This window comes from Meleagris gallopavo, chromosome 2, assembly GCF_905368555.1.
Source record: "Meleagris gallopavo chromosome 2, MGAL_WU_HG_1.1, whole genome shotgun sequence".
Classification (NCBI taxonomy): domain Eukaryota; kingdom Metazoa; phylum Chordata; class Aves; order Galliformes; family Phasianidae; genus Meleagris; species Meleagris gallopavo.
In genome coordinates this window covers 12,446,167-12,474,098 of record NC_139405.1, presented here as the reverse complement: position 1 = coordinate 12,474,098, position 27,932 = coordinate 12,446,167, and the positions used below count along the sequence as shown (strand labels likewise).

General features: G+C 41.4%; 2 protein-coding genes across 16 annotated transcripts in view; both read left to right on the top strand.

The window, feature by feature from the left end:
- Nucleotides 1-4,549, top strand: part of BTBD3 (BTB domain containing 3) — an 86,736-nt gene extending 82,187 nt beyond the window's left edge. For all 9 annotated transcript variants that reach the window (XM_085218950.1, XM_085218949.1, XM_085218947.1 and 6 more), the window contains one exon: nucleotides 389-4,549. In XM_085218950.1, coding sequence (XP_085075076.1) covers nucleotides 389-1,421 — 1,033 coding nt within the window. In that variant the 3' untranslated portion in view covers nucleotides 1,422-4,549. The remainder of the gene's footprint in view (nucleotides 1-388) is intronic.
- A 390-nt stretch (nucleotides 4,550-4,939) lies between these two features.
- The window catches only part of SPTLC3 (serine palmitoyltransferase long chain base subunit 3), a 292,640-nt gene continuing 269,647 nt past the window's right edge, over nucleotides 4,940-27,932 (top strand). For 6 of the 7 annotated variants that reach the window (XM_085218943.1, XM_085218944.1, XM_085218939.1 and 3 more), the window contains exons 1-3: nucleotides 4,941-5,273; nucleotides 8,844-8,935; nucleotides 13,813-13,958. The gene's annotated coding sequence lies outside the window, so the exon portion shown is untranslated. Of the gene's footprint in view, nucleotides 5,274-8,843; nucleotides 8,936-13,812; nucleotides 13,959-27,932 lie in introns of all 7 variants that reach the window. The other variant, XM_085218945.1, reaches the window with a different exon arrangement.

The following is a 27,932-nucleotide window of genomic DNA, read 5'->3' as shown; positions in this document are numbered from 1 at the left end:
ATCACCACTGACTATCTTGGGACATTAAATCCAGGTACCATTTGTAACACGTGTTCCAGACTGTTCTGTTAGCAGTTGAGGAGCTACCTTCTGAGGACGATATTCTGTCATTAGCCAAAGCGTGTACAGAAGGAGAACAGCTGAAGAAGTTGCATTCTTTGTACAGTTCACCATTTCTTCACAGTCTGTGCACCAAATGAGAATTTTTTCTCACCTCAGATTTAAGCATGTTCTCTTCCGTGGTCTTACATGAGTGGTGATTTTAGCTTGTGTTTCTTCGTGGATTTAATCAGTGTTCCCCAAAAGTACTACTTAAATATTCCTTCTTCGTAGTTTTGAGATGTTGACAAATGATCCCTTTGCATTAAGCATGCTTGTTTCATTTCAGATACATATATTGTGATGAAATTGATTTGGCTGCAGATACTGTCCTGGCCACTCTTTATGCTGCCAAGAAGTACATCGTCCCTCATCTTGCCCGTGCCTGCGTCAACTTCCTAGAAACAAGTCTAAGTGCGAAGAACGCCTGCGTGCTGCTTTCCCAAAGCTGCTTGTTTGAGGAACCTGACCTGACCCAGCGCTGTTGGGAAGTGATTGATGCCCAAGCCGAGCTAGCTTTGAAGTCCGAGGGTTTCTGTGACATTGATTTTCAGACGCTTGAAAGCATTCTCCGAAGGGAGACTCTGAATGCCAAAGAAATTGTTGTTTTCGAAGCAGCTCTGAATTGGGCCGAAGTGGAGTGTCAGCGACAGGAGCTCACTGCCACCATAGAGAATAAGCGCAAAGTCCTCGGAAAGGCGCTGTACTTGATACGTATCCCTACCATGGCACTCGACGACTTTGCGAATGGCGCTGCTCAGTCTGGGATTCTGACTCTCAACGAAACCAATGATATCTTCCTTTGGTATACAGCTGCCAAAAAGCCAGAGTTACAGTTTGTAAGCAAGCCCCGGAAAGGCCTTGTTCCTCAGCGGTGCCATCGTTTCCAATCCTGTGCTTACCGCAGCAACCAGTGGCGTTACAGGGGCCGGTGCGACAGCATCCAGTTTGCTGTTGATAAGAGAGTGTTTATAGCTGGCTTTGGGCTATACGGCTCCAGCTGCGGATCAGCAGAATACAGTGCCAAGATTGAACTCAAACGACAAGGAGTTATCCTAGGCCAGAACTTGAGCAAATATTTCTCAGATGGTTCTAGTAACACTTTCCCTGTGTGGTTTGAATATCCAGTACAGATTGAACCTGATACCTTTTACACAGCTAGTGTGATTTTGGATGGTAATGAACTCAGCTATTTTGGACAGGAAGGAATGACAGAAGTTCAGTGTGGGAAAGTGACTGTTCAGTTTCAATGCTCTTCGGACAGTACAAACGGCACTGGGGTACAGGGAGGGCAAATTCCTGAACTCATATTTTATGCTTGAATGTGTGGAGTCAAAGCATTTTTTCCTATGAAAAACCTGTCTAGTTCAGACCTACTGACGCTTAGCTCTTTATCTGCAGATATGTGATCAGTACAAGTTATTTGTCACAAACGCTACAGGCGAGTCACTGGCTTGCTATACTTGTAGCATCATTGGTGATGAAGTTTAAGTGTAATATTTAACTTTAAACTGGAAGCTCTTATGAATAAGCAAGTTTTGAACGCTTAGTAAGAGAAATACCTGTTTGCTGGCGATGCTGACCCTTGCTTTGATGCACCTGAATCACCAGAGGATGCCCTCGTATCTCATGGGCTCTAGAACTCCTTCCACTAAATGCTGTCATCTTTGATCAGTTTTCTCTTTCTCCGTTTACTGCTCTTTGCTTGTAACTATTTTGGGGAGATCAGTAGAAAACAAGGAGCCTTGTTTTATGGCTCTCTTCTGTGTACTCTTCAAACTGAAGAGATTACAATCAGCTGAGCTGATTTTGATCATGGAGGCTAACAGAAATGCTTCAGTTCTAAACAGAAAAAGTATAGGTCTATACCATCATCCTGAGAGATTCTGCTGTAGCCAGCTATTTGAGGAAGCTACACAGTGTGCTGACCAGAATGCATGGACGCGTTTACAGTGAGTAAGGGTTTGGGTTTGATATGTGACCCTAAGAGTTCGTAGTCCAGGAATCCCACTTTGAAGGCAAGGAAGTACTTGCACATGTTCAAATGACATATACAAGCTGAAATCTCTACTCTTTTGACCTAATTTTACTACATTGAAGTTGATTTGCTATTTAAGTTGCTTTTCTTCAAATCCCCGCTAAATAGACAGGAGTTAATATCTAGCATTTGATGTTGGACAGTTTTTATATTTTTCTTGTTTTCTTCCTAAACATTTAGAAGCATGTGGTAGAGAAACAAAAGAACGTACTGGTACCAACTTGGACTTTTTTTTTAATACTATGAGAATTTTGAAAGAGACAAGATTCCCAAATGTCATGTTACAGTTAGTGTACATCTCTTACAGCTGCTTATGTGGAACCTTCTCTTTATCTGAGTCCTCTCTCAAGCTTCCTGTCATATGTCTGTCATCTCTGGAAAAGTATTAGGGTTCATAGCTCTTTCTGAGAAGGAAATAAGTATAAATAACAGACATAGGTACTATTTAAATACAAGGAAATCTTTCACCCTTGCATTGTGACACTTGTATCTCAGAGGGACCAATTGTAGTACCACTCATTTAATCTCCAAAGTGGGTTCTGTCGTGTGTGTGTATATGTGTGTGTTTTAAAAAAATTAGAGGACCAAATAATTATTAAGGCAGTCTGAAGATTAATATATCAACACATTAATGTAGCACAACCCTAAACTGACTTGTCAGTTTTGCGATGAAAATCTTTTTCCCATTAGATTTCTTATCAGTTTGACACTACTACTCTTATGTGTTTCTTGACAGATGGAACCCTGGCCTCTGGCCATTGTTAAGTGCCAACACTTCTTTGCAGTGTCCAGAATATCATCTGAGATGAGAAAAACTGGAGTGTAGATAACAAACAATTTATGGCCAAAGCTCAGTTCTTTCCTCTAGATAATAAAGCCAAGTGAAAAACTACCCTACAAGATCTATGCCTTTCACTCATCTTACTCTTTAGTGTTTTATATACATACGTGCATGTGTATGTAAGTAACATTCCTTCTGAAATGTAAATACCCTCAAAATATGGTGATTTTTTTTTTTTTTTAACAGATGTACATAATCCAGACTGTTACTGAAATTTAAGCAGTGGTCCATGGAAAACTCACAGAAAGAGATTTTAAAACAGCCGCCATTTAAATATATTTAGATGTGCAGCCTAAAATAAACAAGAATGTGTGGACTGGAGAAAGAGTTGCTTAAGAGACTGCAAAAAGGAATCTAAGATTGTTGTGAGGTAATGGTCATCTACCTGGAGAGAATGTTTTGAGCAGCAATTTCATTTATTTAAATAGACTTGGAAGCAGAGCAAGATGCTAATCAGCCTGCTAAATTTTTCTTACAGCAAGTGGTTGACACAGATGTAATAATTCGGAGTGAATATCAGATTGACAAGCTGCTTGCCGTAGCAAGCTGCATTCTGAGTTTTGGAAGAAAAATATAAATGAGGTGCCTCAGCTGTTGGGACAAATCAGTACTGCACTGCTATAACTAAACTCTGGTTCTCACTTTTAATTTTGTTGGTTTTTTTGCTTGTCTGCAAATAAAGGTAAGCTATCTGCTACGTTGGCTGGAATAGATGGTAGGAGATTGAAATACTGTATAGCTGTATAAAATTAGCTATTATTTAATTATTTTTATTTGCTGGTTTTATTAAATCGTTTTGACGAAGCAGGATGAAAGCTATCTCTAGCTTAATTCCTCTGAGTCCCTTCCAGGTTTTAGGAGCTGCTGCATGTAAAGTTGTTTTTTTTATATGGATCAATAAACATAAGCACTCCGAAACAGCTTTTGAGCTTGATTGTGAGTCCTGCTTGATGCTGACAGGTGCTGCTGTATTGAAAAGGTGGCTAGTTGTAGTCCCCTTAGGGCATCCAGGCACTTAAGTAAGTGTCCACATGTAGATTTGGTCAGTTTAGCAGTAGTATCTAAGCTTGAACACATGGATGTTCTGCAAGCATCGGCTGTATCAACCTGGAATGTAAGCATAATGTCAGTAGAGATAACTTTGGATAGATTGTCTTAAACTGTACCTGGCCACCTTTGCTACTTGTATGTTTGATTTTCCTGGTTAGGGGAATCTGTGATAGAGAGTATAATGTAATATACTTTCTGCATATCTAAAGTAGTATTTAAGTAAACGCTTTAATTTCTACATGCTTATTGCACTGAACAGTTTTATTTGTTGTTTGTTTTGGTGGTTTGTTTTTTTTATGTAATTAAATGCAGCTAACTTCAGGTAACAGCACTCGTTTGTGCTGGAGCAGCGTTTGATTTTGGCAGGCTTCCGGCATTATTTATAAAGGACAGATATATAAATATGAAGTACCTCATGTTGAATGTTATTGTACTGTATCTTCAATGTCACAGTGCAGATCTTGTTGGACTCATGAATGTGTATAATCGCATTAAACCTACGAATAAAAATGGTTCTTAAATGGTTGCTTCCCGCAGTACCTTTGAATCGTGAGCTGTGAAAGCCTTTACTTAGCTGTCTTTTAATGATTCCTGTTGTACAGTTGCGCACAGATATTTGTGGAGCTTATGTATTCAGAGATCTTTTGATCCCCAAAGAAATAAGTCTGGGGAAAAACAAGGAAGAACAATGAAAATGTTAATCAGTTACATTGTAAAAGGGTTGACGATTAAGCTAATGAGCTAGAGTGAATGAATTCATTTATGTGCTTTATGAAAGACCTTGTCTACTAGCATTAATATTTTAATGCTCTATTAATATTATTAAGTATGCGTAGATGAAGGGGGAGGGTCTCGATTATGAAGGACGCTTGGCACAGGAAAGGCCCTGGTTTTCAGTCTCTGATCTGTCTGGATAAAGGACATGATTAGTGTGAAGAGGCTGTTCGTTGATGAAAAGTTCATTATCTAATAGTATTCAGAATTCTGACTATTTTCTTGATATTTTTTTACAGGATTTTTGAGTCTTTAAATCCTTTTATTATCAGTGAAGCTGAAGCCCCACTTGATGTCTGTGTGCCAGGACCTCTCATATATTACTAGCTCTTTGTGAGAAGTACTCCACAGTGCAATATAGAGGCAGGAAAATTTAAACGAGGAAAACTTCCGAAGTAAAAACTTTAACTTCAGACTTTATCCAGAATTCTGAGTAAAGCATGTTCACAGGCATCAAGAGCATAGCTTTTGGTAAGTTTTTTCTAAAATTCTTGCTGCTGTACTTAGTAATACATTGCTGTATACTTGATCCAAATTCCCTTTGGTGTTCAGTGTTTCCCATTAATTTTGAAGAGACCTCAAATAGGAATTGTTCATTCTGTTCTGTACTAATGATACCAGCTCTCAATTGTGGGGAAGATAGCAGTGTGATTTGGTGCAGGACCACATCTACAGCAGCAACTGAGTTAGTTACGTTGTGGAAGGATATAGGTCATTCTTCATTTATCTTGTCCACCTAGTTCTTACCTTTACATCCAAGAAACTGAAGCTGCAAGTAGCACCTATCTCATCCAAAGGGATGTTCTTTATTTCCGGCTGAAATGTAAAAGAAGTGCCAGGATACTTGCTTTGAAAATTAGTGAGATAGAGCTGTGTTGGTCTCTTGCACTGTGTCCACTGATGCGGAGAAGCTAGTTTGTATTTGCACGAGAAAGAGGAGAGTTTAAAAAGGGCTGGAAAACACTGCTGGCATGTTTCTGAATTTGGGAGGAAGAGGAGTCCAAAAGCAAAACTCAGTGCTTGTCACAGCTGAAATCCCACTAAGTGAGGCTTTATTCTGCCATTTAGTTGAAAGCTCTTGAGGAGCTGATAGCCACTGCTTCTCATGAAGGGGAAGGCCCACCTACAATGACTCCTTGTGAGTGCTCAGCAATCTATCAGCAATTCTAGGAATCCAGGATTTTTTGCCTTTCAGAGGGCAAGAGATCTTGTACCACCGCCTTCAGCAAGCCCATACCTCCTTAGGGAGGCCAGTTGGGACCTGTAAAGAGGGAAGGCCTTGTTGGACACCTCAGACTCACTCAGGAGGGTCCAAGGTTCTGGAGTGAGGTGGGGACTTCAGCCTAATCTCACTGGTATCTGGGCGCTGAAAAGCAGTGGCTTTTAAGCCAGCCTATTCTCTTGCAGGCAATCAGTGGGAGGAGGAATACCTGCTGATTTCCTGAAGGCAATGAAAGGAGTTGCTTTTTCAAACACGGCAGTGTGACTGTGTTCAAAATAAAATTACAGGAAGGCTTTTTGGCGTGCTGTTCCATTTCCACAGGTCTGAATTTATTTTCCCCTAAGACTTCCTCACAAAGTGAGGCATTGGCCCAAATGAAATTGGTTGGAATTGCCCTGGTGACCCTGATAAAGCCAGGATTTTTACTTGCAGTACTCATTTTGAGTGATTATTCTGAAAACACAACACAACTGTACAAGAAAGGGAAAATCATTTTGAAATTACACCATAATCTGATTATCTGAAATAGAGGTAGAAATATTTCTATTGAATTTTACAAAAAATCCTACTCATTGTGAGTTTTGATACTTTCTTGCCAGAGCTTTCCTGCTGCTAAGGAAATGCTTTGTCTTTAGCCATGACTCTGTAGGAAGAACAGTAAATCTGTATGAGGCTTTATATAGACTTTTTACAATTTGCATTTGAAATTTATAGCACGTGAGATACATAATATGGCTAGAGTATTGTTAAGATGAGAAGGTGTGTGTAAATGGCTCATCATCTCTTCAGAAGAAAGAACAAAACCAGCTATTTTGCTTGCAGGCACTTATTTTGAAAGAGCTTCTTGAACTCTGATGAATTTGTGGATAGCATCAGAAATGCATTTATATTAAGCCCTTAATTATAGCATTTTAAAATTAACTTTCTACTTGTGTTCTATAGACAAAGATAACGTAGTTGTCCTTTGAGAATCCTCCATCCCTCTCCAGTGGAGCTTACATTTGAACACATGCTGGCAGATGCAATTTTCTAGATTTCATTTTTAAGCTTTGCACACAGTCAAGTTATGTGCTCCTTGGGGAACAGCAGTGTTTCAGGAGTAGCCCTGGCTGTTTTCAGTCTAACAACAATCAAGGGATTTCCTGGGAGATCATGCTGTGGATAAGTACAGAGGAAGGGTTTCAATTCTACTGAAGGAAACACCTGGTGTTGACTCATGGCGGCACCCATGTGCTGAACATCATGTCCAACAATTCAGAAGCCATGCAGAATTGAGAGGCATAAACTGCCATGGTAGACTGCTGCATATGAAGGCAGCAGTGGAAAGTCCTGGGTGCAGGGCTGTTTCACATAAGCTGATATATGGGTATGTATTTCAGTGTTCCCTAGTCTCACTTTCTACTTATTGGTTGTTCTTACAAGGGAGAAGCAACATTAATTGTTTTGTTTTGTTTTGTTTTGTTTTTTAAAGGGTATAAGGATTATAGACTAATTTATTCTTCTGTCTTTTACAAAGTCAGCAGCCTCGGGGGCTCAGGGGAGGTGGTGTGAGACAGGACTCACAGATACACTAGAAGCATGTGTGGAAATAATCTGCTTTCTTACGTCTTGTTCTTAGGAAGATACCATGCAATACACACAAAGCTGGGATTTGACACATTCAGTTTGTTTCTGTAGCATGACAGAATAAAAGTGAATAAAGGAACCAAGTGGTATTTAGCTTAGAAATACTAAATTCTGCAGAAATGGCAGAGCATAGAGCACAATACAAAGGCATTCGCAGACATAAGGATATTGCCCTTTGTTTGCATTCTTGAGCTAAGGTGTGACATGTTCTCTTCTTACCCAGCAGGGCACGCTGCTAGTGATACTCATATCAGACCCCATTAGTGCTTAGGGAGAAGTGATGCAGAGGGGACAGAATTGAAGGTCAGAGATCTGGAATATGAAGGAAAAGCAATCAGAAAGAAAGAGCCTTCATCACACACACGTGATAGATAGTAAACTGGCTGTGGGAGAACTATTCAGGATCACAGGAGTCCAGTGAACATACAGAAGATTGGGTATACAGAGTCATAGCAACTATTCAAATGATTCCAAAAAATTGCTTATACTTGAGGCCTTCCTAGGCGTTATGAAAGAATTGTTTTGCTGCCTTAGAGTGGAGGCTATACAAATAGTTTACCTTTTTTTCCTCTGTGCTTCATAGAGTTGTTTCCTTACAATGCATGCCACATAAGCTGTTTTTCTTCCTCAGTGCTGGGGTGTGAGCAAGCTGTCTGACTCTGCTTGAAAATAATTATCAAATATAAGCTGTACATTTTGTATCACTCTCCTACGTTTCACTCCATCTAGTCTTTGTTGGTTCGTAATAAGATGACACAGGGCTGACAGAGAGCAGGAGTCCCAGACACATTTGGGAGGTGATGCTTTCTCTACATTTGCACTGTTTCCAAGGGCAGCAGAAGCAAGGACCTTTATTACCAGCTACTCATACCGATTTGATATGAAGTGGGTGTGGGTTTAACGTGTGCCTTTCTTTTGGATTTGCTGGGGGACACGGGATGGCCATTGTGAGTTCTGTAGTCTGTGTCACCTTTCTGCCAGCTGTGGGGGATGGATGATCCCAGGAGTGGTATGAAGGCTGCTACTGTTTGGAGGAAATATAAACTGACAGAGTGAGTTCGTACTGGGTCAGCTTTTCATGGTATTTTGGAGCTGCTATTATGAGCTTTAAAAATCACTGAAGTGCAGCATGAGATATTTAAAATTTGGGGTTCCTTCCAGCTTATGACAGCCATTTTTGTTACCATTTACAGGCAGAATACTCCAACGGAGCCAAATGTGAAAGCTCAAACACTGCCGTAGATCCAGTTTTCCTCATTGTTTGTCCAGGAGCTATATGTGGAAGGTAGTATTAACCCTTGTGATATGCACTGATTCACTCCAGCCTGGCAGCCAAGGATCAGATCTGAGTGCCCAGGGAGATACTCTTTGCTCTGAGCACTCAGTGATCATGGGTAGCAACCAGGGTTGGGGGCACTGGGAAAAAGCAGAGGCTTAAAACTGCAAGTCATAGCACTAAGGGAGGATTGTGATTTGTAAAATCAGCTGAAAGATGGTGTGCTGTGCTGATTCCAGCCTAGAAATTTTGAGTAACGCAATCTGCACTGGCAGGTTTGTGGTCACCAGTTGAAGGTGATTTTCAGGTAATGAAATATGATTCCCACCATCAGCAGTGCTGAGAGCAAGCACCTACTCTTGTTCACCTAGGAAAGTTGGCATTCAGCGTTCTGCATCTGCTTTTGTAAGAAAAAGGAGAGTTTCTTGTCAGCGCTATTTAAAAAAAAAAAAACAAAAAAAAAAAAACAGCAAACAAATTAATTGAATTGTGGTTAGTGTGACTTCATGTAGGGGAGCATCTTCGCAGATTGAAACTTAGAACTATGCAACACAGACAGGATCTAGCACATTAGGTTACAGTAGGGCTGATGGATTAGTAAGGATCCTCTATTCATAATTTCATCGAGCTGGGACAGACAGGTAGAGGAGAAGATGATGTTCACAGAAAAAGAAACTCTCGCATAGTCAAAGATCAGGGTAAGTCAAATGAAAAAATAAGTCAAGTTAAGGGAAAAGATAACTAACTTTGTTGTGCTGCTGAAGTGGCTGTGTAGGTGAGGTGCTTTTGCTGAGCTGCCATTAAGACACCATGGTTAGAGAAACGAATTACCCTCAGAAGGCCAGAATGAGGTCTTTCAAAGGTCATTATCAGAACTAATTTCTCATCAATACACTATGTGATTGGAGGAAAAGACTCAAAATTGCAGGGCTTTGATTGCTGAGGGGGAAGCTTTCAACTGCTTCCTGCTGGTCTGTCATTTTGTGCTAACCCCAAATGGCCCAGTTAAATTGATGTCCTGTTTCCCATTCACTGACCACAAAATCAGTCTTCCCCTGTTAATATAGGAAACATTTGTACATGCTAGAAACTGGAGTGGTTAAAAAGTAAATACAGTAAAGAACTCAAAAGCGTTTACCTACTGATCGAGGATTTTTTCCCCCCACCAGCACTTTATAACATTCAACTGTGAATTTCATTAGAAAATGCAGAGCCTTGTGACTGCATTAAGAGAATCTTTGCACAGATACTGTTTGCAAATAATGGGCTGTGAGTCTGGTTTCTCTGTGCTTGCTGATTTCTAGAAGCTAACTGAAAGAAAAAACAAAGGCTGGGAGAGATGCAGCTGTTCAGGCAATAGGATGTCATCGCTGGCACTGTGTGATCTGAGTATTGCTGCTATGGGTTAGGTCAGCAGTGAAAGCAGCACAACAGCCCTGTTATCTCACGATGGCAATCCTATGAGAGAATGCCTAGAGCCAGGAAGATCTTGGCAATGAAGGGCAGTTGGTGGCTGAGGCTCAGAAAATATGTATTTTTTAATTTGTATGGGTCTTAGATATTCGCATATGCGTACACTCTCGCATCCAGAATTGAGTCATGCTGCAGATCCTGCCAGTAAGGGCATTTTATTAAAGTCCATTTTCATTGTCAGATTACACTAAAATATGTAGATTGGATGTGGAATGCTGCATAGTCTCCATTTACCACTGCGTTGGTGCAGAGGTCCTCCAGCAGCAGGGAGGACAGATAACTGGAAATCCTAAAACAAGAGTCAGTTACCCAGGAGTACCCTAATAGTTGTCTCAAAGTACTTTGACACAGATGGAGAAGAGCGAAGCAGCAAGCACTTTGTGAGCTATATCATTTATTGTGAGCAGAGAAGAAAAATCAGCCCTTCTTCCACTGTTGTTCCCTTCACTCCATGTCTCTATTTCCCATCACCAGAAAAATGGGAGGAAGCTGAGCATCTCTGCAAAGGACTTTGATATCTACTGATCAAAATTGCCCTGTAGGCAGCAGGTATCAGGCCAAGAGCAGTGAAGCCCCACTTTCCTCAGGCAGCCCAGACTGCAAGTGCTCTCTGAGACTGAAAGGTTCTCTTAAATGTCACTAAACTGAGAAAAAGTAGTGCTACTGAAAATCGGGATGAAAGTGGCCTCAGATGAAAATCCTTTCTAAAGCCTGTGTAAGCCTCAGCCGCTCTAGTTCCATCACCTCTTCCATTATAAATGAACTACCAGCCAAAAGGTAAATAGAAATGCAAAATAACCCCAAAGTAAATATGTTACTGTCTGTTAAAATAAATCCATTTAAATAATGTGAAAATATATTGAAGAAATGGAATCTATTCAGGTTTATGTTTAAAGATGAATTAATGCAAATATTACAGGTTTATCCTACATTGCTCTCTTGAGAGGATTCACTGGGGAAGCAATTTGTTTCTTTTTAGCCAAGTTAGGAAGCTTTGAAGCTAGTGAGTTGTCTGTCTCTGCCAGTAGCCCATTTAATCTTGAGAAAAAGCGTCAAATGTAAGTTGGCATGAATAACTACTTGTGTGTCTGCACATCATTGAAAGCTCTGGCAAGAAGAGGTCTTCAGTAAGCCAGCAACCAGAAGTACAAAGGATATTAGAAATAGCACAAAGAATTTCTGGAAAAAAAATATATATATTGGCTATTAATAACCCACATGGAGCCCTGAAGAGTGGAAGTCATGAGGAGGTCCTCCACTGGGCTATTTTTATTTTAAGATGATTAATGCTAGGCTAAAGACTCTCCTTAATTGCTTTCTGATGGCCGCAGGTGAGGATGATGTCAGTGACAACCATCTGAGGGAAAAGCCATTGCAAGTGGCTTATTTTCCAGACTTTCTCCACAGTATTAGGGATGTTCTCATGTCCCATGTACCCAGGCAGCTTAGGGAGGTGGTGGAGTCACCATCCATGGAGGTGCTCAAGAAAGGTGGAGATGTGGCACTGAGGGACATGATTAGTGGGCATGATGGAGGTGGGTTGGTGGTTGGACACGGTGATCTTAGTGGTCTTTTTCAATCTTAATGATTCTATGATCTCCCCTGGTACAATTTACTGCACCGTTGGCAGTAGAGCTGCACTGGAAGTCGATTATGTAAATGATCTGGGTTTCATATCTTTTAATTTCTGCTTGTAATGTTGTGCTGATTTTGTGTGTAGCATTGCTCTATGGTCAACTTGCTGGCACAGCTGAGCAGGCAGTGGTTTGTGATGGCTGGGTGATGGAAGCAGGTGCCAATTATTGGCCATTTTCCCGTGTGGGGAAATTTCAAAGCTGATGTCTGAATCTGTGATGGAGCTTACAGCTGACTCCATCTTCACCCCAGAACTGTTCTTCCGATAGCAATTTTTCCACTTTTCAGTTACAAATGAGACCATCAGCTATCAATCAGCACAGCTCCGTTGAGCTGGTTTACCAGAGCTCTGCACAGCATCAGCTTTTTTTTGCCTGGAGATACCAGCCGTGGGGTATCAGCTGCAACGAAAATCTCTGCAATGTGAGCAGCCTGTAAAGCAATCCAGGGAGGTCAATATGCATTTGAAGATAGCTCTAAACAATAGCCAGAGGGGGAATATAAACTGTTTACTACAATTGGATTTGTACTGAAATCTACTGATGCAAAATTCATAACCAACATGAATTAATTTGCTCCTGATCGTTTCCTACAAAAACTCCAACTTCTCCCCCTTCCCCTAATGATTTCTGCTCAACAGCTGTGGATTTGCAAACCAAACGGTAGTAGCAGTGTAGACGTTAACGTCTCAAAACAGCACTAAAAACAGTGAACTGAGTTGCCTTTGGAATTTCAAAGTTGCTGCCAGTTTATCCCAAATTAAACGTGTGAAGTTTTTCACGGGCTATGTTTAATCTTTGAGCGTTTTTCATCTCATTATCACCTGGGAGAAGTATTAACCCTCTTTTAAAAGACAGAAAAGAGGCACAGTACATCTGAGACAGCCCTGGGAATGGCTCTGATTAAGAAGCGTGGTGTGAGCCTTTGGAAGGCACCTGCCTTTTCCTCTTAGCTGAATCAGCTGCAAGATCTCAAATTGGTTTTCCCGGCGTGCCACAGAATTTAAGTCAAGTTCCCACTGGGGACCAAGCGGTGAGATGTGCGGTGTTTCTTCTGCTCGGTACCAGCTCCTCTGCAGGAGAGCAGAGTTGGGCACTGTTCCTGTTCCTCCTCTGAAGGGTAAGGTGAGGGCTGCAGCCAAGTTAATGGCTTCTGCAAATGCACTTTTAAAGTCAGTTTATGTAACGACCTGGACGTATATCTTTGCTCACAAAACAGGATCTGGTGGCTGTTTTAACGACTAGCACGTAGTGTAAATACATTCCTAAATTCTCGGATAGGCCACGTGAGGACTAGCGAAGTTGAGGAGAGCTGGGTTGGTATCCAAGGGCAGAAGCTGGTTGCTTTTGTGTGCTTAAGATACGCTGAGAGCGTTAGGAACCAGACGTGAGAATAGAAGAGCAAATACACCTATTTTCCACATGAAAGAGAGCTGCCTTGCAGAGCGAGCTGCAAAGTGGTTGGCTAAGGGCTGCGCTCAGCTGCCTCTCCCAGCTCGCAGGCTCACCTGTCCTCTCTGCCCTCATCAACTCCGCCGTGAGCCCTGGGACGTCCCTTAAACAGACCACTCTGAGGCAGGGAGGTAAAGACCTACGTGCTCTTGTCTGAAGAGCTAACGGTATGTCTGGAATGATGGTGCTTGAATATTTTTGTAGTTGAAAAGCATCAGTATTAAACGTTCATAGTATTTACTGGAGGGACCTCTAAATCACATCAGAAGGAAATGAGGTGAAAAGGTGCTTTACTGACACAGATATTGTTTGTTTTTCTCTTTAAAGCCTGCCTTGCTGTGGAAGTTTATGGTAAGCAGCTGGTGTAGCAGAGCATCCTGCCTGTAAACACTGACTTCAGTATGGTTCCTCTGGTTGACATCAGTGTTCAGTGCTGCTGCAGGAGGACCAGCTGGATTCACTGCTGGGTGCTGGTAAGCTGCAAGAAAAGCCTTTGCACCTGACAGTGGGAAGGGGACAAAAGGGGGTTTCAGGGGCAAAGTGCTTGCGTGATGGGTGTGAGCAAAACTGGGAGCTGGCTCTCCTCAGGCTGAGTGCAGTGAATCAATGCAGAGGAAGATCACCTACACCTGAGATTAGATGTGAGGAGGAACCTGATATTGTGCAGAATCTTATACTCCATAACGACTCTATTGGATGTGTTGCAAATTAGGGGGCTAGTTCAGAACTCAGAATGGTCCACAAAGCCTTCAGCTGTGGAATCTAATGCAAACTGACCCAAATGACTGATAGCTGCTTCAGGTGTGAACTTTGTGGCAGCAGTTTACCTTTTAATAGTCAGAAAGTTGTCACGTTGACAGCATAAACTGTGAACTATGCAAATAGGGTGGGAAAAGAGAGACCATTCCTCTTGACTGGAGGAGATCCCTCCAAAAGTGAGACTGCAGGGAGCAGTGAGAGGGGGAGGGCCGGAGAGCAGTACAGAGAGGTGGAAGGCCTCATTAGCCAGAGCACCACCCTCTGTGTATAAGGCCTTCCCAGCAGCATTAAAAATATATCAGGTCTAAGGCCTCAATAAGTGATTTCAAAGGAAGACGTAGCAAAAAGAGCTCAGCAGTGCAGCAGGTACTGTTAGCCTGTGTGACTACAAGCCAGGAACGGGGGGTATGTGGGTCTGCTTCTGCAGGAAAGTTATAAATAAAGGATCAGTGGGAAAAGGAAGGTGTAAGTCCTGAGGCAGCCAGAATTTGTTTAATGTTTCTCAGGACTTAACGCTAATCACGAGCTAAGTTTACACTCATGATTCCCCCTCCCACCTCTTACCTCCAGAATCTTCTGATTTATAGCCTACCAGGTTCCTGTGCTTTTCATGAGTGTGATGTACGTGAATGGAGCAGTCTAATATCTCAGCTGCTCCCAAAGCCTGACAGTGTTTTTTTGCTGCTTCTCACTCCAATAAATCAAAGTGGTCAGCTCTACGGACTGCATAGCCAATAAAATTTCTATGGTAGGGAACGATGGCTGTTTATGCATTTCTACAGCTGTGAATCTCCTGGATGGCATTCCTGATGACTGAATGCCTTGCAGCAGTTATATAATTGCGAGAAAAAAAATCACTGGTTTGCCAAATTGCTGAACCAGAAGGGTTTGCTTACTAAAGGACCAAAAGGAAGAAACTGAACAGGAGGTATAAAGCTGAAAGGCTTGGGCTATGATCAGCGTTCTGATCCTTTTAGGAATTTGTTGAGGCTGAGGGCAGAGGGGAGTTGTGTGGTGAAAGATGGGGTGAATAATTAACCATGTCTAATTTAGTCAATGAATATCGCTGATTGGGAATTATCTACAAATGGGTTTTTGGTGTCAGATACTATTCAAGATCTCTTTTCTGTGAATAATTTTTAGGTTGTAGCTTTATCCTGAGGAGTTCATTTGTTAATTAAACACTGGAGAAGGGAGAGCGCTAGCTCACAAAAAGAGAATCGCACGAAAGGTGCATGTGTAGTCTCATTGACTTCTGAAAGTGTAAGATGGGGAAAGTTCGTTTGATTTGAACTTTCATCTTTGTCTAGCCTTTGGAGAAGTCATCTTAAATCTTGAGAGTGTTTCAATTTGAGGTACTATCCAGTCCTCCCATATATTTCTCTTGTGTGAACCCAGGTTTTGGGGCTCTAAATACCTATTTGTCTGCACAAGATTTGCAGGTGACTATTTCGTACATGTAACCAGATAATTAAGCCTACTGCATTGACTTATTACAATTCTCACTCATGAGAGTGAGAATGGGAGAGAGGTAAATCCCTCGCATCCCTTCATTAAAATGATTTTCTCTTTCTAGATGACATTAGAGCTTATTCAAAAAGGACAGTTTCCCTTAAAATGTTTGCAGTAGATCCTAAGCATCACTATCCAATTTTAAGATCTTAGTAATGCTCTTTAATATTTACTTCCAAGGCTCTGAGGAAGACCCAGGTGTTCTTTAACCTGTCCTTCTGGTTGTACCCTTGGGTAGATTAATTGCTCGGAGAAGTTCTGTTAACCCTGTCTTGCAGCTGAAGCACATTTGGATGATAATCGACTTGTGGTCGTGAGGCTAACATCTCAGACACTTGTGTCCCAAGAACTGCAGTGGGAGTTAGGAGAGCACATGCTCAAAATGTCTAACTCTAAACTACCTCCATCCACAAATCCAGTGTCACAGCAAAGTACAGAATGTAGTCATCTGCATGTGCTGTAAAAGTGCAAGGCAAAATAAAAAATAAATGAGAACACACTGTTTAGGTGAAAAACTTTACAGGACAAAATTTGAATTTTAGTGGCAAATTCAGAAGCTTTCAACTTGTATTTCAACAAATCAGTTGTGTTTTACCTGGTTAATTTAAAATGGTATCCACATGTGACCTGCTTCTCTGGACAGCCCCTTGGGCTAAAGACAGAGCAAAATGTCCTGAGTTCAGAGAGCTTAGCTTTGTGTTTGGTTTTTTGTTTTGTTTGTTTGTTTGTTTGTTTTGTAGCAGGAAAATAGAAGATATGTTCATTCATAAAATAAATTTGGAGAGGGGGTGGGGGGAAAACCATTCAATTCTGTCTTGGCCCGTAGCATTCTTGTGCAGTGTTCACACTCCAAGAAGCACAACTGGCCTTTCTGAAAGCCATGTGCTCTGCTCAGCTTCTGGACCCATGTTTGCATCTTGCAAGATGATTGCAAATGCTCTTTTTTGGTCTGTTTCAGTGCTTTCACTTAGTGGATGACACTCATAACAGTGTGATTACTTGGCATTTGAGGTGAGAATGCCCAGCCAGAGAGATCAAGTAAAGGCAGAGAAAAATGAGCAGCACGTTAAAGTAAGAAAAACAGGCTTTTTGTGAACAGCACAATTGCTTGTTTGTGTGTTGCTGAAATGGAAAGGTACTGTTAATAACTCTTTAAAGCTCAACTTTTTGAATAATCTTCATAATCATCACCCAGGACCGCAAGGTAGTGATTTGTGGCTGCAGTGTGTATGACAGAAAGCCGAGCTGCTTGACAGAACATCAAATGTTTGTAGCTCTGAAGTTTTATGCAGCCACTGCAAAATCTTTCATGCTTGAAAGAATGAAAATTGATTGTCAGCTATGAAACCAAAATCATATTAATTCACTGTAGGCCTGTGTTTTTTTTTTTCCCCTCATGTTTTTCTTTGTTTAAAAACATGACCTACCCTTGCACAGTTCACTTACTAACCTCTAGTGCTGTGTTCGGTTTTAAAAAGAATAGATCTCGGTAATGGTGTGCGTATTTCATGTTTCACAATTGTGTGTTGGAATGTGAAGGGAGGAATGCAAAAAAAAAAAAAAAAGAAAAAAAGAAAAGAAACAAGAGGATCAGTACCCATATACCTCATTTTGATTATCTGTTGAATGTGTAATATAAAGACAGTGTAGTGTATCTGCTGTCTGCTGTCTGGATTTCCAAGGGGAATGTTCAATGTAGAGCAGCTGAAATGGAAGCTGAAGTTACTGTAAGCTTTAGTTTCCCAGCAGTACTGCTGCAGGTAATTTTTCTAGCTATAAATAAAATGATTTTTAAAGCTGGATGCTGAGAGGTGACTTGGCTTGCCATCTCCATTGCAATCAAGTCTTGTTGAATATCTTGTTAGTTACCTCCACACATGCTGTTTCCTATGCAGAGTATAGTAGAGCAGGAAGAAAGGTGAGGCTTAAACTATTGTCATAGACTCTGTCGTGTGAGGGAGGCTGCATGTAGCTGCTCTGCTTACAGAGCCCAGCAAGCACATGTGTGCATGAGCCCGATCATGTGGCTGCGCATCTGTGGTGTGGTAAGCTGTGCCATGGGATTTCCTGAAAGAATCCAGAGATCTAGTGGCAGAAAAGTCCTTAGGCTTGGAGAGGACTGATTGGTGAGACTTTGGCATACCAGGACTGAAGCATATTGAATTGCTGTTGTGTGACATCTTGCTCACCCAGGAGGTACCTACTTGTAGAATTCATTCCAAGAGCTCACAAGTGGGAAATCTCACCAGTCACAGGAACGGGGCTTAATCTAGACAGCATCCATTTTGTAGCATAGGTAATGTTTTGTGGTGTGTTTTTTTGTTTTGTTTTGTTTTGTTTTTTGAGAGAGAGAAATGGAAGATAGCTTGGATATGAAGGAGACATTCCATCAGCACAGTGCCCTCAGTGGTCCCACTGTGAGTGCTCCTTCCCTCCACAGGCTGTGCCATATGCTGGTGGGAATCTGATTCTTTCCTACTAAGCTATGATTTATTCTCACCACTGAGTATTTGCAGACTTTCTCATCCATTTGCTTAGCAAAGTTATATTCTAATATTCTGATCATAGTATGAAGCTGATTAGCACGCACTTACACAGTCAGCATCAAACACATGGGAACCTTTGAAAGATTATGTTAATTCTGAGGAGATGCTGCTCAGCTTAGCCACAAAGTTGGTGGTGTAATTTGATACCTCTCTGCTCTCCTTCCCATTGCTGCTGTTGCATATTTTCTGTACCACCACTGGCAGAGAAGAGGGATGTGAGACAAAGAAAGGATTGAAATACAGTCCAGCAAGAAAAGGTTGCAGATACAGATTGTGCCATCCAAATGTGCTGCAGTTGTGTGTTGCATAGCCAGAAGTGCAGCTGTTGATGAGCTGTGTCACCTTATCTGTTCCAATGCTTTGTCTTCCATTGTTTTGCTGTACTTGCAATGACAAAGATGGCATTAAGCCATTTTATCCTGAAGTGCTTAATTTAGACAAGGCTTGTTCTGCTCCTTGGTTAGAGAGGGGAACCCTGTGCTGGAGCTTCACAGGATCCTTCTCTGAGGAAGAGAATAATTTCAAACAGTTGGGTAGGTGAGTGTTGTCCACTCAGTGTTAACTTATCCAACACTCTCTTTATTATCAATCACTTTGCACAGTATGCATCCTGTGACACCTTGCCCCATGAAATCCTACATTTCTACTGCTCCTTCAGACACTCTGCATCTTGGATGTCAGGCAACAGGTCAGCCTGCCCCTGCAGATAGCATAATTCCTGAGGCAGTCCCCTTGCAGTGGGGATGTGCAGCATGGCATGGGGAGCAGTAAAGAGTAAAGCAACACGACAAGGGCACAAGCCAGCAGCTGGTGTTGCTTTACTTGTGCATCTGTATTATAAGATTTTATATGATTAAACTATCCCACAAGATAGCTGTAACTAAGTTATAAAAGGATTCATAAATATTCCAGCTGGTAGGTAGCAGACTGAGACATAGCTAATGGTCAAATGTATACTCTAATCAGTCATGAAATATTATATTTAATTCACTTAAGTTTACTTGAAAGAGTCTTGAAAGATCAGCCAAAGTATCTTTCAATTTTGAAACTTTTTTTTGACTCAGTTTCTAAGCTCTGAATATTGAAGAGCTTCCTATTTGATATTTCAAACCAGAACACGTCTGGTTCTTTTGGCTTAAACCTTCAGTATTTGTATAAATGAACTAACGAAATGATTTTTCTACCGCGATGCCCCTTTTCTCTCAATAATGTTTCTAGGAAAGCACCATAACTGTAAAAAAGAAGGCCCATGTCTTAGAAGCTTTGGTCTTCTGTAGCAGAGATTTTTATTTTGATAAACCTTAATTGAAAGTGCAAGTCTGTCCTTTCTTTTTTTGTTTTTTTATCTTTTGCAACTGTCCTTGCAAGCACCTTGATTTTTAGAGATGTTCTATTTCTTTGTCACTGAAGACTGATTCTTTGGATGGCATAGCCTGCAGAATTTGCTCCCAGAGAGAACTATCTGTATCAGCACCATCTCGTGCATGTTGTATGTGAATAAACTGCTCCTAAAAGACACAGAGGTGTCATGCTTCAGTGAGTGAAAGGCATTTTTTTGTAGTTGTTGATTTGGAAAGGAAAAGTATCCACTAGAACAGTTGCCCTTCAGAAATCAAGTTCACTGTGTTGTAACTGGTTTGTTCTTCATACTGATGATCTTTAAGGATGTTGCATTCTTGCCTCCCTGAGCGCACTGCATCTCCTGACTGCTGCCTCGTGTCCTGCAGTTTGGTTCCTTTGGTTTGCAATTGTGCTTATGCCAAAAATGTAAAGGTGATAGAGCATCTCTCAGATATGTGGGGAAAAACCAGTCTCTATCTCATTCTCGGTGGAACTTGTAACCCTGGGGAAGGTGTTTCTCATTGTTGTTCTCCTCTTCTGGGTTTGGTTTTGTTGCAGCGGAAACTGGTGAAGGTGTTCCTGTGAATATCCTAAGATTACATGGATAACAATGATATGTGCCCTATTACACTGTGCATTTCAAGCCCTTCAGCACTGATGAAAGAAAGGAGTTGGAAGGCTGAGGGAACTGGAGAGAAGTATAGGTTTCCTGCGAGTTTCAAGGGGTGTTGCTCCAGGCTGGCTTGTCCTGTGTGTTAAGGGGGTGTTCACAACAGGGGCACGTTAACCACTCTACTGAAGAGTGTCAGGAAAAGCTCCCATTGATTTATTCTTCAACAAAAATTGCTTTCTTTCTAATGCTTTTTCTTCGTAGAAAGAGCTACATATAAAGTGTTCAAATTTGCAGAGAAAATTGAATCTTTTTCTTTGTTTTCATTAAATCTCAAGCAAAAAGCACTTAATGTTTTGTGCTAACAGAAGTGCAAAATCAAAATAATGTAATGAGGGTAGCAGATGCCATGCACGTACCCTGACAATAACCACAGTTATCAGAATGGGCAGGCACTTTTCTGCACGTAAAATCAATGAATTTTCTGTTACTTTAACAGGAATAATCTTTTGTTCTTTGTCTTCTTGTGCCATGGGCAGGCCTGCGTGCCCTAAGAGATTGTGCAGAGCACTTCATTAAAACAAAAAATGAAGTAAACTGTCCTAATCAAATCTTATCTGGAATTAATTTCTATCTTAATTCCTTAAATGAAGAAAATATTTTTTCCCTTTCATTGCCTTTTTTCTCATTAGATTTTGTAACTCTGAATGTTGTTGCTCCTACAAAACCCAGTCTAATCAGGCCAAATCCTTGGCCTCAATTACACCGCTGAAATGAGTTCCACTTAAAGTCTCTTCTTCTTTTTTTTTTTTATTTTTTTTCCCTAACCACAAAAAATACTATTTAGGTTTTAAGACAGATTTTAATTTTTAAAGAAAAAATAAAAAATCCAGCACGGTCTCTTCCTGTTTCATGTTCAGGAAAAGGCTTAATTTAGCAAATGTTATCCAGAAAGACAAAAGCTTTGAAAAGAGATTGGAGTTTTTATTAGAAGTGGTTGTTATGGTTAGAGAATCAAGCAAAAATATATTATTAAAGACAAAGCTTTCTTATTGGAGATCTCATTGTCTAAATTGCAAAATGGGTAGATTAGCAATCATCACTGTTGCATCAAATTCAAGCTTAATACCCTGCAGAGGAAATTAAATGAAAAAGGAAAACTTAAATTTTCTATCCCAAATCAAGGAAATTAGTTAACTAGGAATACACAAACACTGGGAGCTCAGTGTTGGATACACCTATGAACTTTCTAATTCATGCTCCCTTTTAGCAGGGTCCATTCCAGCCACATCAAAGACTGTTTAAGAAACTTCACAGTGGTCAATCCATAGGAAAATGTGCCTGAACACAGTTTCTGGCCCTCATTGTTTAGAGCTCACTTTCTGCTATTCCACCTGTTACATGCAATACGTCCACACACACACACACAGAACCCTCTCTAGATGTTCAGTTTTGCAGCACATTATGTTCTTTCTTCACACTTTTTTTGGAAGCCTGCTATGCTGCTGACCCGATTTCTTTGTGGCATAAACCCCTCGGGCTAATAATGAACTATGGAAAAGAGCCTCTCCTTCAGTCATTTTAAAATCAGTTGCTTTTCATCCTGTTGAGTGCTTTCCAGTTATTATAGTGAGGTAGAGAGGCTTGCGTGACCCTCCTGAGATTTATGTATTCGCTTTTACTTCCAAACTGTTTTAAGAAATCTTTCTTTACTTTAGATTTTTCACTGTATCTTTTTCTGTTTTTGGTACTTCAATACCTGACTGAGAATTTACAGGGAGGCAGAGAGAGATGAGAACAGAACTAATTTAGCTGTATGAGAGGGAAGGAAGTTCATTTTCTCACCCCAGAGAACAGCCTTCAAGCTCACACCTGGTGGAAAGATTAGGAGTTCTAGCAGATGAATGATTCTAGTCCAGAATGACTTTACCTATCTGAAAAAGTTGTTTGTCAATTTTGTCTAAGCTGCCAGGTTTCCCTAGAAATACTGTTCCAGCTTTTCATAAGCCTGGAGACATTTTTGTCATTTCAACATCGTTCAGTCTATTATATCCTGCCAGCCACGTCTAGATAAGCCGTAATGAAAGCTGCTGCCTCTGTTATATACCCACATCTACTCTGTCAACAAGCTTTCAGTACCGTGGCGATTACAAAAGCTCTAAAATTTGATCTGCCATTGATGATAGGCAAGTTTCAATTTGTGGCTGCTAGCCTGCAAAAAAGATCTCCAAATGGCATGTTGCAGGTTGTGATTTTGCATCCCGCAGGATGGTGTTCCTCTCTTCCTTCCATTGTGAAGGTCATTCCTCCAGATCAGAAATTGTTGTTGCTCTAAGGGACACGGGGAACAGTACAAGAAGCTTAATTTAAAATAAAAATACGGACAATAGAATAATGTTGCAGGCCTGCTTCTTTCCTGTTATTTGACCAAACCATTCATTTCTCACAGAGCTGGAAACCAAAGCAGCATATTTGAGAATATGCTCTTTGTTGTTCAGATTGGTGTGCTGATGATGACTCCTGCTTTATTTTTAATAGGAAATATTCTTTTCCTCTACTTCTGCTTTGCCTTTCTTGAAGCAGAAAAGTACTTACTGACCACCTTTTAAAGATTTTATTTTCACCAAGCTTTCCTGAGACTGTAGCTGTTCAATATTACAAATCCATATCCCAATATTGATGCGTCTGGCTCTTAAAAAGCACAAGTTACAGTGGTGAACTATCTGATTAAACCAAAATTAAGAGCTACCTTGAGGGCTTGAAGCCTTGCCCTTTGGAAGATTTAATTCCATGATGTCACTAATCAGTGTCCTTTAAGTTCAGCGTACATCCTATGCACGTATCTTTTCAGCCACTGGACATCACATTCGTTTATGTTGTTGTCACAAATTAACAGTGCAATATCAATTTCTCAGATGCAGGAAACTCTGAACAGGAATCGTTTGCATTTCTAGTTGAGCGTCCTGGAGACAAATATGGTGAAATGAATAGCCTTTTAATTTAATTGGCTTCCAATGTGAGTATGAGAATAGAAAGTACAATATATTGCACAGTTACCGTAGAAATGATTCAGGTCAAAAGCTCAGCATGCAGACCCTACCTCAGTCACCACTGCTCCTGTGCAGTAGTTTTTTTAATTCTTGCTGTATCTCCATCAGACCCCAGGAAGCCAGATCTTTCAGCTTTAGAATTCTGAGTGGAGGTGCTGGGTCACTTGTCACCGGTCAGATCACGCTATGGAATCCATTTTTAAAAAGCTGCCAAAATGAAAAACTGCATTGTATCAGTGCTTTTCTGTATCAGCAACAAGAATAAGATCAGGCTAAAAAAAAAAAAAAAAAGTGGAAAGAGGAAAAATTTCTTTTCTTCCCACAAAAGAAAAGAAGACAGAACAAGGCAAGAAGAAGTGGTACAAAATGGATAGTAGTCTGCCAAGAAATCCTTTTTCAAAAATGTCTTTCTATTACAGACAGTTAAGATTTATGTGCTGCTTATTGGAATCAACCTTATTGAATGAAACACAAAAAGGGAGATAACATCTTCATAATATTTGAAACTCCTACATCCTTTTGTTGGTAGAAATAAAAAGATACAGCTCTTCTAAAACATTAGTTAGCTGTGGAGTGCCTGAATGAACACATAAACCCTTCCACACAGTGCTAAATGTAGAAAAGGGATTTCTTTGCTATTTTTGGACTGGCTAGTGTGAGATCTGTGCTGCTTCTTCAGCCAGAATTCGTTCATCTGTACTCAGAAAAGTTCAGAACTCTTCCTCTCATCTGATCCCATACGACTGTGTGGTACAAAAATAATGACACACAGAATCACACACAGAATGATCCGGGTTGGAAGGGACCTCCAGGATCATGAATCTCCAACCCCCTGCCACATGCAGGGCCACCAACCTCCCCGTTTAATACTAGACCAGGCTGCCCAGGGCCCCATCCACCCTGGCCTTGAACGCCTCCAGGGACAGGGATCCACAACCTCTCTGGGCAGCCTGTTCCAGCACTCTCTCTGTAAAGAACTTCCCCCTGACATCCAACCTAATCTTCCCTCCTTCAACTTAAAGCCATTTCTCCTTATCCTGCAGTTATCAACCCTTTCAAAGAGTTGATTCCCCTCCTGTTTGTAGGCTCCCTTTAGGTACTGAGAGGCGCAATGAGGTCACCCTGCAGCCTTCTTTTGTCCAGGCTGAACAAGCCCAGCTCCCTCAGCCTGTCCTCATAGGGGAGGTGCTCCAGTGCCCTGATCATCTTCGTTGCTTTCCTTTGGACCCTCTCCAACAGCTCCCCATCTTTCTTTTACTGGGGGCACCAGTGACACGAAGTACTTGCATATGGAGCTGATTCCACTGCACTATGGGGGCCACGTTAACCCCCATAATGTAATGTTTGGATTGTTGATTTTTAAATGCCCGATAACTCTTTTTAAGAAGTCTTCCATGATCGGTCAGTGGCATTTTTGATATTTCCTAGGATGCCACAAAATTATTAAAAGTAACCATCTTACTGAATCTACATTGTTTCTCCGTTGTGATGTATGCCCTGTAGCTGCTTTGCTAGAGTGTGTGAGCATAGACACTCCTTTCTTGTACTGAGTGTCTGAGATGTCATGCTAGCAACTTTCAGAACACTGCGCTTCCCATCACACTAACAATGTAGATGCCTCAGAAAAGCATTGTTTTCAATAGCTGTGTAAATGAATTTATGCAGAGGGTTTTCAGGCTTTCCCAGCAGCAAGGATCCAACCTGTCTGCTTCCTGCAGAGTTCAGGTGGGATGTGCTGCACGGTGCCTCCTTGACAGAGGAATTGCTGATGTGATCATCTGGAAGATGTGCTTCAGAAGCAGTGTATTAGCTGTGTTCCCAGGAGGCTGCATAGGCATCCCATGAGCACTCTGCACATTTTCTCTGCATTTTCAGCATAACAGGAAGGTATTGCTATGAGCAGATGCTGAAAGCCAGGTGTTGCAGGAAAAGACCCAATGGTTGGGCTGTTCGGAACAGTAGTTTGGAACCTCTGCAGTAGGCAGGGATAAGCCTCAGCAGTGAAGGCAAAAAGGGCAGAAGTTTGGAAGAAGTTTTTTTTTATGATCATTTATGGTGACAGGGAGTCTTGGAGCAGGTGTGTTCAAAAGAGGTTGAGATAGGGCATGTTATTTAAAGAGGTTACTGTGTGCCTGCTGCAGCTTAGATAAATATAACTGCAGTAAGCACAGTTAATGCTGCATGCAGGTGCTTGTTGGTGATTAAAGCAACTACTGTTTGGTCTAGGCATAGAAGTATTGGAAGTGCTCGTCTGCACTGGGGTGAACAAGCAGAATCTGGGTATTTTTAGTGCTACCACAAAACAGCTGTCCTGAGACAACATGGTATTGCAGGTTATGTGAAACTACACCCTGAAAATCTGGAGCACCCCACACGTAGCTTGCATTGTTTGCTGTGGAAACAAATTCTGCTTACTTGCATTCAGGCTGTGGTAAATGTGAATGGGTATTCATAAAGTGGGCTCGTGCTGGTTGAAGCCTCTGCCTTGAATTTACACTCTTAATTAATCTGAATTGATTTCTCTCAAGTACTCTCATATAGACAGCCCTCACATCAAAGGGATTAGCCACCGGTTTAGCTCCATTTGAAAGGGTAACTTGGGGGAAAATGAAAGAAAAACATGAAAGGGGAAAGCTTCAATGCCCAGGTGAAAAAGTGCAATCTAGGGTCATTTTGGGACAGATAGGATGGTTCTGTGCCTGCAAGGTAAGATTGAATACTTTCATCCACATTTCAAATGGTTGCTCTGTTCAACTAGGTCCTAAGAGGGAAGTGCTTTTCACTTTGCAACACTCCCGGTAACACTGTGCATTTCTCCCTCTTTGATAACTGATATTCCTCAAACAATATTGGAATGGGAAGATTTTCCTTTTCTCAGTGCTCAATTCTAACTCTTGAGAAACGAACTGCCAACAAAGCCAAGCTTTGCCTAGGAGTGTTTTCCCCTTCCTTTGGCTAGATCCTTGTTTTTAAGCACTTCGCCTGTCAGGGGAAATCTTCACATTCTTTGAATATTGGTCAGGTGGCATCAGGTAATGTAGTGTTGTTGCCTACCTGTAGGGAAGAGCTCTCCGTAGAAGCAGGTTTGATAATTATATGGAAAAGAGAACGTGTTTTCCTGCAGTGTGAAATGGTTCACACCTGGTCTGCCCCTGCTCTGCAGTATGCTAAATAATGCATGCATTTTCTAAAGGATATTAAAACACGACTGTAAAAAATGAAACTGAGAGAGGAGCTTGTATAATGCACTACATTAGGGAAAAAAGAAGTCAGTGAGAATAAATGGAAAAAATGGCTGTGTCAGCCCTCATGAAAATAGCACATTTTCCTCTTAATCTCTTGATACATGGAACAGGCAGTTCTGCAGTGAGGCTGTCCTGATGCTGGCTTGAAAAAGAGAGGAGGCTGAAAAAAGGTAAAGCCTGCTGGCTGTAATCTGTATGATGTTGAACACAAGGGGATTATTTCAAAGCACAGAAAGCAGCAGTGTGTTTGCTAAGGGGGTGAAGCATTCAGCGAGGGGACTGTGTGCAGCAGTTCTCATCCCAATGGCCTGGAAGTGCCAGCCCTGTAGACTTAAGGGCAGAGCAGGGCATAGCTGCCAGGAGCTGCTGCAGGTGAAGGGGATATGGGGCCAGGTGCAAAGATTCCTTTGTCACCACATGAGAGACTGAGGGGGGTTTTCTCACAGCCACCTGCATCTAGCTCCTTTAGTCACAGAGGCTTTCATCTGTTGATCTCAGAGTCTGAAATCCACCCAAACTGAAGGAAAATACAGAGAAATCCATCTCTGCTGAAGGAAAAAAATAAACATAGGTAAAGAAATGCCACCTTCTTCCCAAATCAGCTTTAAACTGGAAGACAGCACAGCTACTTGAGTAGAGTAAGTCTCAAGGCAAGAAGTAGCAAGGGGGAATGGTGGTGGGATCTCATTCAGGCAGTACAATGCCTGACATCTCTGATACCTTTTCTTTGTATGTATATTTGTTGTATATTTGTTTGTATATTTATTTTTGCTTTTCCTTATTGTTGATATTCCCCTCACCAACTACCTTATCCTCCCAGCTCTGAAAACTGTGGTTTTCAGGATGCCTCTGTAGCTTAGAATCAATCAGAAATCCCTGCAATGAACAGGGATGCCTACACTATATCAGGTTGCTTAGACCTTGACCATCCTGACCTGGAATGTCTCTGAGGACGGGGCATCTACCACCTCCCTGGGCAGCCTGTTCTAGTGCTTCACCACTCTTATTGTAAAAACCTTCTTCCTTCTTCTTTTTATCCAATCTGAATCTCCTCTCATTTAATTTGAAGCCATTTCTCCTTGTTCTATCACAACAGACCGTGCCAAAGAGTCTGTCCCCTTCCTTCTCATTGTTCCCCTTTAGATACTGAAAGGTTTCGGGTCTCCTTGGAGCCTTGTCCAAGCTGAACAGCCCCAGCTCTCTCAGCCTGTACTTACAGGGGAGGTGTTCCATCCCTTGGATCATTTTCCTCTGAATCTTCATGGGCCTTGGGGTGATGTGCCCCTCTCATTCCACAATGACAGGGAGGTTCTCCAGGTGTGTTTTCATCTCTACAGAAGGTTTCACACAGCCAACTGCCCTTGTTAGGAGTGGTGTGATGGCA